The 11,871-nt window shown below is 40.9% G+C and overlaps 1 protein-coding gene and 1 pseudogene across 1 annotated transcript in view; one reads left to right on the top strand and one right to left on the bottom strand.

Moving 5' to 3' along the window:
* The first annotated feature begins 21 nt into the window (after positions 1–21).
* Positions 22–4,834, top strand: LOC109965352 (rhodopsin kinase-like; annotated as a pseudogene).
* A 297-nt stretch (positions 4,835–5,131) lies between these two features.
* The window catches only part of mettl21cb (methyltransferase 21C, AARS1 lysine b), an 8,602-nt gene continuing 1,862 nt past the window's right edge, over positions 5,132–11,871 (bottom strand). The window contains exons 2-4 of the mRNA XM_020609285.1: positions 7,782–7,945; positions 7,581–7,698; positions 5,132–5,529 (exon numbers count right to left, since the gene is read on the bottom strand). Of these exons, the coding sequence (XP_020464941.1) occupies positions 5,132–5,529; positions 7,581–7,698; positions 7,782–7,945 (680 nt within the window). The remainder of the gene's footprint in view (positions 5,530–7,580; positions 7,699–7,781; positions 7,946–11,871) is intronic.

The raw sequence follows: 11,871 nt of genomic DNA, 5'->3' as shown, positions 1-11,871 counted from the left end.
CTTTATAGTGTTTACAGAATAATGGCACCAGCAAGGTAAGGACTCTCATAACCCAGGCTCCTCATAGGTAAATAAGCTTTGTTTGGTAATTACATATATGAATCCTATGATTGTAGCTTATAGTATCCTTTAGAAGCCAGTGGTTAGACTTTAAAGAATAACTAATGTAACAGTGTGTTGTTGTATAGGTCTTGATGTAATCCCTTCAAGGATCTCCCCTTTTGAAATAAGAGAAACCTGTACTGACTCTTCCAAATACCTTTTCTGTAATCTAATATAAGTTTTCAAATTAAATATAGATTGTTTTAATACATTTGCATCTATAATTTATGCAAGGCTGTTGCTGCAACAAAATACAGACCTATTATTTGTGAGGCCTGGAACAACATTGACTTGTTTGGAATTTGAGCAGTAGGCAGACAGGCACACCTTAGTCATATCTCATAAGATTTTTCTTTACCACTCAGGCATCATGCAAGTTGTCACACGGCTGCATTCCCCAGTCAGTCATCTTTTAAAGCAGCTGGTGAAGGAATGGAGAGGTTTTAAAGAGGTTTTAATAGTTTGACTCCTTTTAGAATCACAATCATCTTTATTGGCCAAGTACAGTCACTGGCCACTTTATTAGGTACACCTGTACAATTGGGTGCAATTCATTGCAACACTTCCACCTCAACATTTGTTTATGAAGCTCAACAATTTCAGTTTTTGGTGAAATTCTGAAATATATAAATTAAATTGTTTATTATTGGGGGGGACACAGTTAATGGTGGTGTTATGCTGGACAGCATTATATTTAGAGGTGTCTATTTTTGTCCTCCACAGCTACATAGATGAGGTGGTCAGAATATTAGGAAGTTAAATTGCATTGTGGGTAATCTAGGTGCTGGGGTTTGACAAGAATGTGTAGAGTAACAAAAGGTACTTCTGGATCTTCTAATTTCTCCCCTTTAGTACTTTGACAATGTTAAGAGTACATTACTAAATTAGTGAAGTATTTTAAATATTTACGTGCCCATATGTAATTGAAAGTTCTCCTGGTCACTAATCATTCTTCCATCCATACCAACTTCCCGGAGGAGCTTCAGTGTAAGTGATATTGGCACAATACACCGTCCCGATTCTCTTAAATCATTAAGTTTAATGAGGCTTTCATGGTCACTTAAGTAAGTCAAGTGGGTATCCTCCTCAAGTAGCCATCTTAAGGCAGTAATCTGCGTTCAAAAAGACTAACTTTGAAAGTTGCCCACACAATTCATCATTGATCAGACTACTGATCATATTGCCTTTAGCAGAACTTGAGACTGGACTTTTATTGTATCCCATCATTTGCATTGAATTTGCTTTACAGTCAGTATGGACAGGAGGAATGATTACAGACAGATTTTGGGGTGGGGGGCTATCCTACTTTTTATTTTGAGAATTTAGTAGAGCTTGTTTTATAAATTATGAACTGCCATGTCCTTGTAGAAATAAAACATTATTCCAGTGTACTGTGTTCACCTGCGTTTCCAAATCCTAGCTTTTAACATGCAGCGACTACATGACCAGTTTCCATGGATATGGATGTCTCATTGCAGTAATTTGGGTGACTGGTGACCCTGCAGCTGCAAATGCTGACTGTGTTCTCTCCTAGCATGTGTTCACACACTTTGGGGCATCAGAGTGTTAGTGGATTACCTAAAGGCATTAACTGTGCACATTAGTTAGAGGCATTTATCCTGTGTCTTTTTGCAATGCCCCCTCTTTGCATTGCCTAACGGTCAACTGGCCTCAACATGGATATTGGAGGACAAATTCTGCTTACATCAATGCCCATGGGAGCATTGATAGCTCTAATGCAGCAGCAATTCAGTTTAAGTAGTGCCACTTGCGCCTCAAATTGACCCACATCACTGTGTGCGAGGGCCTGAGGGAGACCCTGGATTTGGCTTTTGACTCCATCTGCGTTGAACAGCTTATTGGTAAGTGCCTTTTTAGGGAATTCCTGGATGCAAATGAAGAGTATCATGGTGCCTGCTGATTGTGGAAAGACATTGAGGATTATGACCTGGCTGAGGATTCTGATAGGGCAAAGAAGGCCTCAAAGGTTATTCAACATTTTATGGACCCCTCTGCCAAATACTACTGCCCGTTCCTGTCTGAGGACATTAAAACTAAAGTAAAGGAAAGCCACGAGACTGTAGGGGATCATTTATTTGCTGCAGCATTGGCCATAACTTTGGGCTTTCTGCGGGAGGCCCCCTACATTTTCTTCTTGGAGAGCATGTACCTGAAGAGGTTCCTGCAGTGGAAGTGGCTTGAGATGCAGCCCATGGATGCAGACTGGTTCCTAGACTTTCATGTGCTGGGGAGAGGCGGGTTTGGGGAGGTGTCAGCCTGTCAGATGAAATTCACATGGAAACTTTATGCTGGTAAGAAACTCAACAAGAAGAGGCTGAAGAATAGGGAAGGCTTTGAGGTGAGAAAACAAATGTCATTCCTGATAACATGCTCTTTTGTTCACATACCATTAGCATGGCTTTGTGGCTGTCAGCCTTTAATTCTAATAGTTCTAGTGTTTGTAAAGGAGGACTACATTTCTCATGCTGTTTTTATTACCTGTGCCCAGACATGCTTAACATAGCCAACTAGTCAGACCCTAAATCAAACACATGCAGTATTTCTCATTGTCTGACACTGGTGCCTTTAATTTATTTTGAAAAATGTATATCTTTCTGTGAAAGATGTCCATCTGCTAATGTTGCTGGTTAAGATGTACAGGGTGGCCACTGTACTTAAGAAGCCTCGATTTTTAAAAAGTACAATCATATGATTGCAATGCTGTTTCCTAGCATGAGATTTAAAAGAAATGTCATTTAACTGATGTAGTGATTTGATTAATACTGGTGTTTCACTGGCTTTATGTTGGGAGAAAGTGCCCTGCATTGAGCAGGCTGCAGAAGTGCAAACCTAATTGTCTCCTGTAGGGGGCAGTGGTGGAGAAGAGGATTCTTGATAAGGTTCACAGTTGCCTCATTGTGTCGTTGGCTTATGCCTTCCAGACAAAGAATGAGCTTTGTCTGATCATAACCATCATGAATGGAGGAGATCTTCGCATTCTTTAAAGCTCATGTCTGAAAGCACAAACATGAACATGTTGGCTTATTAAGGGAACAGTTAAAACATGTACTCTGCACTCATACAGCTATGTTGTGACTTTATGTACAGCCCATGTCATATAGAACCTACTTTTTTTTTACAGAACCTTTTCTTTTTTTTAAACATCCTTGTCAACAGACAGTGTGCAGTTGAGCAAAAGACTGATGTGAGAAGGTTGTTTTCTCACATTGTCAGCTATGGAATAAGCTGTGGATAAAATTGGCTAAAATACTCCAATGCATTCATTACTGTTGGTTTGTAATCACACTGTCATTACATGTAATAATGTGCACATTTCGTTATTTTTTCCTCTAAACTGTTTTATGTTTGACACAAATTCCATGTATAAGTTATAGTATGACAGAGCCAAAATTTACCTGTTCTGTCTACCCTTAAGGTACCATATCTACCTGGTGGATGAAAACAACCCGGGGTTTGACGAGCCCAGACCCTGTTTTTATATCGTTCAGATCATCCAAGGCTTGGAGCACCTCCACCAAAAAAAGAATCATCTACAGAGACCTCAAACCGAAACTTTTCTTTTAGATAACAAAGGTAATCATTTTTAAAATAAATTTATAAAATGCTAGTCTGTTTAACAGCTAAATGAGATTTATGTTGTCAACCAGGTAATGTGCCTATATCTGACCTGGGTCTTGCTGTAGAGCTAAAAGAAGGCAAAACGAAGACCAAAGGCTATACTGGAACACCAAGTGGATTTCATTTATATCTACCGATCAGTTAGCGAGCAGTTTCGTAGAGTTTTTGTACTTTGTCAGAACTATTCTTGCTGTGGCATTACTTTGTTTCCTATAGGGTACATGTCTCCAGAGATGCTCAAAGGAGAAAACTATGACGTATCGGTCGACTACTACACTCTGGGGGTGACGTTGTTTGAGTTCATTGCTGCTAAGAACCCATTTAGAAACAGTTGGGAGAAAGTCAGATGTATTTTATTTAGCTATGAACTTAATTTACCATTTGCACAAAAATGAGTGTGACTGTGTGAAATAAATGAGACGATGTTTATCTCTTCTTCAGGTTGAGCGTGAGGAGATGTAAGAGCATGTGCTGACACGTGGCCTATCCAGACAATTTCAGTGAGCATGCAAAGTCACTTTGTGAGGGGCTGCTGGCCAGAGCGGTTGAACAGAGGCTGGGTTTTAAAAATGGATGCTGAGATGAGATCAGAGCTCACCCATTTTTCAGTAACATCAACTGGAGGAAATTGAATGCAGGTACCATCTGTTTTGTACTTTTACTGTCTTGTTTACTGTCATTTACAACTCCTGGAACACAGAATATGTATTGCCGTGATTTACTGCCTTGTCCAAAATAGATCTTATTTCAAATTTCTTCAGACCTTGGAAATGTTTTTTATTTCCCACATCTCACCACTCAGGTGTTTTACTTCCTCCTTCTGTCCCTGACCCTAAAGTGGTCTATGCTAAAAGGCTGGACGATGTTGGAGCCTTCTCCTTGGTCAAGCGGAGTAACACTGGAGGATCCTGACAAGAGCTTTTTTGATGAGTTTGCTTCAGGCAATATCCCCATCCCTTGGCAAGAGGAGACGATTGAAATGGGCATATATGCAGAGCTCAATGTTTGGGGTCCTTAAGGTAGCATCCCTAATGACCTCCGCAGGGAGTCCATACTAGAGCAGCACAAGTCATCAATGTGCTGCATGACATAGTCACTGAAATACCTTGAGAATACATCAGTTATACAATATAAAGACTCATTTCAGTTCGTTAGAACATGTGGTATAATGACTCAAATGCAAATTTTTAGACAGGAACTTCATTTTTGCCTATTCTTGACAACTGTTGTGGCACTGCTTATCATGTAAACACAGATCCAAACCAGACTTTGCTCTTGATTTAAAGCAGCAAGTGGAAAATGGAATTTCCTGTTTTTTTTGTTTGTTTTTTTATATATATGAGAAATGTCTGCAGATTCAACACAACACTTTTAACTTCTTCTTTCTCTGTCACTCCTTCCCTGTGGCCTTGTATATCCTCACCTCCTGCTGTGGGAGCTCACTGAGCAGCGTGGTGTTAAAACTACTCTTAAAGCACTCTGTAAACTTCACATCTGACTGGAACCGGATCTTGTTGGCCCAGAGCAGTATTGTTTGACTTCCTGGTCGGCAGAAATGACGCATTGTTTCCAGTAGTTTATCAAGGCATTCGTGGTGATAGACGACCTCTGCTGCGAGCACGTAGTCGTAGTGATAGGATGAGTAGGAAAAGTCTCGCTCCAGGGCTTGACCCCAGGTGAGTGCAGTAACCTGAGGGGTGTAGCGGGAGTGGCCTTTGGTGTTTCGCATTAGGTTGAAGGTCAGATTAGGCAAGATGTCTGGCAGGTCAGTAGCTGTCACCCAAGCCCCTGGAAAAGAGAATGGAAAAACAAAGCTGCTGAGGTTCACACAGGAATACCTTGAGACAAACACTCTGAAAGGACGTTACCAACTTTGGTGAATTTAGTGGCCCTTTGTATCTCATTGTGCTGTGGCTTATATGATCAGAAAGCTGGTACTTACAAACCGAAAAAATCCAATGAAGTTGGGACATTGTGTAAAACATAAATAAAAGCAGAATACAATGACTTGCAAATCCTTTTTGAACCATATTTAATTGAATACACCACAAAGACAAGATACTATTTAATGTTCAAACTGATAAACTTTATTGTTTTTTGCAAATATTAACTCATTTTGAATTTGATGCCTGCAACATGTTCCAAAAGAGCTGGAACAGGGGTATTTTTACCACTATGTTACATTACCTTTCCTTTTAACAACACTTAATAAGCGTTTGGGAACTGAGAACACTAATTATTGAAGCTTTGTAGGTGGAATTCTTTCCCATTCTTGCTTGATGTGCAACTTCAGTTGCTCAACAGTCCAGGGTTTGCGTTGTCGTATTTTGCGCTTCATAATGCGCCACACATTTTCAATGGGAGACAGGTCTGGACTGCAGGCAGGCCAGTCTAGTACCCGCACTCTATTACTATGAAGCCATACTGTTGTAACGTGCACAATGTGTCTTGCTGAAATAAGCCGGGACGTCCCTGAAAAAAGATGTCGCTTGAATGGCAGCATATTTTGCTCTGAAACCTGTATGTAGTTTTCAGCATTAATGGTGCCTTCACAGATGTGCAAGTTACCCACGCCATGGGCACTAATATGCCCCCATACCATCACAGATGCTGGCTTTTGAACCTTGCGCTGATAACAGTCTGGATGGTCCTTTCCCTCTTTAGCCCAGAGGACACGGTGTCCATGATTTCCAAAAACAATTTCAAATGTGAACTCATCAGCCCACACCACACTTTGCCACTTTACATCAGTCCATCTCAGATGAGTTTGGGGCCAGAGAAGCTGGTGGCGTTTCTGGGCGTTGTTGATGTATGGCCTTTGCTTTGCATGATAGAGTTTTAACTTGCACTTATAGATGTTGCGGTGAACTGTGTTAAGTGACAGTGGTTTTCTGAAGTGTTCCAGAGCCCATGTGGTCATATCCTTTACAGAATGACGTCTGTTTTTAATGCAGTGCCGCCTGAGGGATCGAAGGTCATGGGCATTCAGTGTTGGTTTACGGCCTTGCTGCTTACATACAGAGATTTCTTTGGACTCTTTGAATCTTTTAATGATATAATGAACTGTGGATGATGAAATACCTAAATTCCTTGCAATTGTACATTGAGAAACATTGTTCTTAAACTGTTGGACTATTTTCTCACGCAGTTGTTCACAAAGTGGTGAACTGTGCCCCATCCTTGCTTGTGAATGACTGAGCCTTTTGGGATGCTCCTTTTATACCCAATCACGATGCTCACCTGTGGAATTTTCCAAACAGGTGTTTTTTGAGCAGCCCTCAACTTTCCCAGTCTTTTGTTGCCCCTGTTCCAGCTCTTTTGGAAGTGTGTTGCAGACTTTGTGATGGCGTGTTCTTTAACAACAAAGGTTGACATTATCAGACCAATGGCCACTTTGTTCCTTTGCAATGCTAGACATTTGGCATAGGAGGAATGCCATGGTGCTCAGACAATTAATCCCCAGTGTGTTTTTTGACCCTCAGTTTCCTTGGCTTCCACCACCAGACTGAGATGTTGATTTGGTGGCTGAGCAGATATTCACAAAATACTTAATGTGTATTTATACACCAGAGGGAATAAGTCCCTTATGGCTCTTCCTTAGTATGGCCTAACACAAAAGGTAACACAAAATGGCATCTTCCATAAAGATGTCATGATTAATAATTCAGTAATTAATTTAATAAATTATTTTTTAATATTTATTGACATGTACTGAGATTTGATTTTTTTTAAAAAGGCTGCAATGAGTTATGTCATTACTTAGGACTAAAGTGTCAAGACTTGTGGATAAAGTTTTTCATGCATACACAATTGTGTAAAGTGCAAATGGGCTTCCTTACCGAGCAGGCATGCTACTATGGAGAGTATACCAGTCCCAGCTCCGATCTCCAACACGGCTTTATCCTTCAGGTTCACTTCTTGCTGGTTATTCTCCAAGAACTGACATAAAGCAACTGCCTGCAGAACAAATTCTCATTACTGGGCTGGTAAGAACCAAGTCATGTACATCTACATTAACACACCACCATAGTAAGGCATACCCCAGGAGAGATCAGGGCACCGCAAGTATCAATAGACTCGCGAATGCTTATGTGATGACCAGCAAAATAAAATGACTCCTCTTGCAGTGCATAGTAAATGCGCGGCTCCTGGATGTTCCTCTTGTCCAGACCTTCTGCTATCACCATGTTTTGTTTCTTCATTGCTACAGAGTAAGATGAAGCAGGTTACAGTTATGCAGACCTATAGTTCTGAACAGCATAACAGATCTGTTCATCACTATGTCCTCTCCCATACACAAACTAGGCTAGTGACAGTAGTGCAGAATTCAGTTTGAGATTTCACTTGACAAACCCTTCTGAAATGACATGACTGTTCACTTTGCATTTACCTCCATCCTGCTTCACCTGTAGTTTTCCATTTGCTTTATTTGCGTCACTCTGCTTTCTAGGATTCTTCCATCGGCGAACCCTGGAGGATCTCTCCATGAGTACTAAATACAGTTCAAATGAACGTTTCAGTCAAACATTTGTGTGACGTGAGTGTCAGTACAGTGCTGCTGCATTTCATGGTTTTATGTTTAAAATGTCTTCAGTTGGGGAGGTGACAGTGGTGCAGTGGATAGAGCAGTCGTCTCTCAACCAGAAGGTTGAAGGTTCGGGTCTCGGTGCCTGCAGTCCACCTGTCGAAGTGTCCTTGTGCCCACAGCTCAAAAACTATCAGTTGCGTTGTGATAAAAAGTTTGTACAGACATTCATGATCCCCAGAGGACTGATCTTAATGACTCTGGTGATTTCCTGAACTTTTCTTCTATTTCACCAGCTGGTCAAGGTTATCATTTATCTTGTGAAATATCCACTAGATGCACATGAACCTTTGTACAGACATTGGTGGTTCTCAGATGATTTATCCTATGAACTTGGCCATTCTCTAACCTCTTCTTTTGTGCCACCATGAGGCTGATATTCATGGTTTGAAGTGAATTATTTTACCAAATGGCAATACCGACTTTGATGATACTCTGCATGTGGGTCAACATGGCAAAGCATTCTGCTCTCTGTGCATCTGCTTCACTGAAAATCTCTGCAGAGTTTATGAAACTACACAATTCTATTACAGTCACAATTCGTGTGGTATTGTGTGGTAACAAACATTAGCGTTATTGGGGATCCTTTGGGTGGCCTCAGGTGCGCAACACATTCAGCTAGATTTCAGCCCATATATGAAGCATGCAAGTTGATATATTTTTGTCATCTGAAATATTTGAGTGATAAATTACTTCACTCCTCTTATTCTTCTCATTTATTGAAAAAGTAAAAAGTAAAAAAAAAAAAAATTAATACGCTGTGTGACACATACCTCTGTCTGAAGTAGTGGCCTTCCTTTTCTTGTTGTATATGCACTTCTCTGCTGTGGTTTATAATAAAAACAGTACTATCTGTGACACACCCCCGAATGAGGCAGGGGTCTCTGGCAGCCAGATTTGAGAGACAGAAGCAGACAAATAGATTTAATGTTGGACAGAGTGAAAGATACATAATCCTGACCCCTCCCAACACTTTAACATCCACTCTTGTTGCCAGTGTATCTAATCTGCTCACTATTACGGCTATAAAATCATATCCAGCATTTTGTTTCCTCAGAAGACCTTTCACAGCACCTATGATAAGTTTTATATAATATCTTAATAAATGAGACACTCGGCTTAGGAACATGCAAATATCTAACAACACAATGCCTTCACACACTGCACTGTGCTCATGTATTGGCATATTTAGGTTTATCCTAGGATGGTTTATGGACCCTGTAAACCTAATACACAACATTAGGTGTGTTGTGAATGTGAGCCACCTGGCATGCTAAAGGAGAATAGTATTTATTTCTAATGCAGTCAGCAGGAGACTGAAGAAAGTCTTTATGAAGACCTAACCTGGAACTGACAATTCCATGTTTAATACCTGTATCAAGCATTACTTCCTCATCATGTGTCATCTCTTATCCTGTGTGCCTCAGCGTCTCATTCCCACCCTCTACCTACTGCACATAGCAGCACTGGACTGCAGGCTGTTATTCAGTCAATCTTAAAAGAACAACCTCAGATGGTTGAGGAACAAGCACTGTGGTAGTTTAAAAACAGTGAGAATCTGTACTGCTGTAGAAAAGCCATGTGAACTGGACAACTATTTTTGAGAAAATTGGAGCCAATCCCAGCTGACATTGGGTGAGAGGTGGGGTCCACCAGTCTATCACAGGGCTGACACTTCCACACTCACTCATATGGGAAGTTTAAAGTCGCCAATTAACCTAAACTACATGTCTTTGGACTGCGGGAGAAAGCCCGAGTGTCTGGAGAGAACCCACGCAGGCACAAGAAGAACATGGAAACTCCACACAGAAAGCACCGGGTCAGCCTGGGCTCAAACCATGAACCTTCTTACTGTGAGGCAACAGCACTAACCAATGCACCTAACATGGGTATTTCTTCATAAATCTGGATATCTACACACCCTGAGAACTTACTTTAAAGCATTTCAAACAACATTACATATACACAACCATGCAGAGCCTAGAGGGACGAAGAGCACTGATTCATACTGGTATACACCACCAGTTTGGATACACTTTCCCATTGTGTTTGATGGGAAAGTGTATCCAAACATTTGACTGGTGTTGTATAAAGGATGTGTGCAAACATTGTTTAGAGTATTTTTTACTGCAGTCAGAATCCAGTATGTAATGCAAAATGTACAATTGACCATGGATATAGAGTATTTGATTCTGTAAGCAGTGTCAGTGCATCAACACACACACACACACACCCTTGTGGTTGTCATTTACAGGATCCATAAACAGACTTGTGATCATTTCCAGGAGACTTACCCTAACCTTAAACAAAGCTGGCATTTTTGTAAAATTCGACAAATTAGTTGTGGGGCCCAGCCAATGGTCCCCACAAGTGACTTTCGGTCCTCGCAAAACAGTGTGCTCTCAGTGTTCCATCCCCCACCTATACACAGAAACCAGCAAACAGCTGGCTGTGCCTCATGAAGTAGAAAATCACTTGGCCTGACAGATGGCAAGCAGCAGTACTGACTCACTCTCATCAAAACAGCAACACTAATATTCAGTCAAGGTACGAGGGGATTTCTAGAGCTTCAGCCTTTGGACTCTAGGAATCCACAGCTCTCTGTTTTGCTCATTAATCACTATAGGAATCTTTGCTGAGCCAAAATAATTTGATTTATTTATTTATTTACATTTTTTCATTGGTGTTAATGTAGTATATACCAACCTGGTTATGATGACTAATCAGATCTGAAAATGCATAAAAATAGGATGTTGTAATGTCTGCACACAATATACAGCAAAGCTCTTGGATATGTGTAGCCATTAGCAGACTGGAGATGCACAGTCAGTTGTGATCTCTTAAAACCAGCAAAAGCCAGCTGGAGAATCTGCAAGGCCTACATGTGGTAAAGATTGTGTTTCTCAAGAAATGGCTTACATGGGACCTTTTAATTATTCATCCTAATTAATGAGTTGGTGGATGTATGTATATGTGGCACAAACAGCAGTTTAAACAGGTGGATAAAGAGGTGCCAGTCATAACCTTAGAGTTGGTAATCCTCACAGTCCATGCCCAAAGGTTAGGATAGGGTCATGTAGGCTGTGGAAAATGAGTCACAGTCACACACAGACATGCGAGTCCTCACGGTAGCTGCATGTGCAGCTTGAGTGTGTGAATACATTTTAATGGGCACTAAGCTCCTGTAATTGAAGAGTAAGTGAGGATTGGTATAGTCTAGATGCCACACTGACATGAGAACATAAGCAAACATATGTAAACATATGCTGCAGTCACTGAACATAAAATTAAAATCTGGTTATGAACAGCGTTTATTGGCATGATAGATTTTTGGCACCAGGGTAGATCACACAGTCTCTCTCTTTCACTGAGCAACTGTTCCCTGATCCTGCAAAATAAGCCAGAATGCCTGGGGACGCCATGGGATGAGTGAGGAGAGGATGGGTCCTGGATGGGCTGGAGGTTTAGCTACACCGCTCACACTGAGGGCTGTATCACTGTTTCCTGGCAAACACTCCTCACCTAAACTTCAACAAGGCCCCATG

The sequence above is a fragment of the Monopterus albus genome, unplaced genomic scaffold, assembly GCF_001952655.1.
Source record: "Monopterus albus unplaced genomic scaffold, M_albus_1.0 scaffold99.1, whole genome shotgun sequence".
In the NCBI taxonomy this organism is placed as follows: Eukaryota; Metazoa; Chordata; class Actinopteri; order Synbranchiformes; family Synbranchidae; genus Monopterus; species Monopterus albus.
Note: the sequence above shows the minus strand (reverse complement) of the source record. Positions and strands in the feature narration are given on the sequence as shown.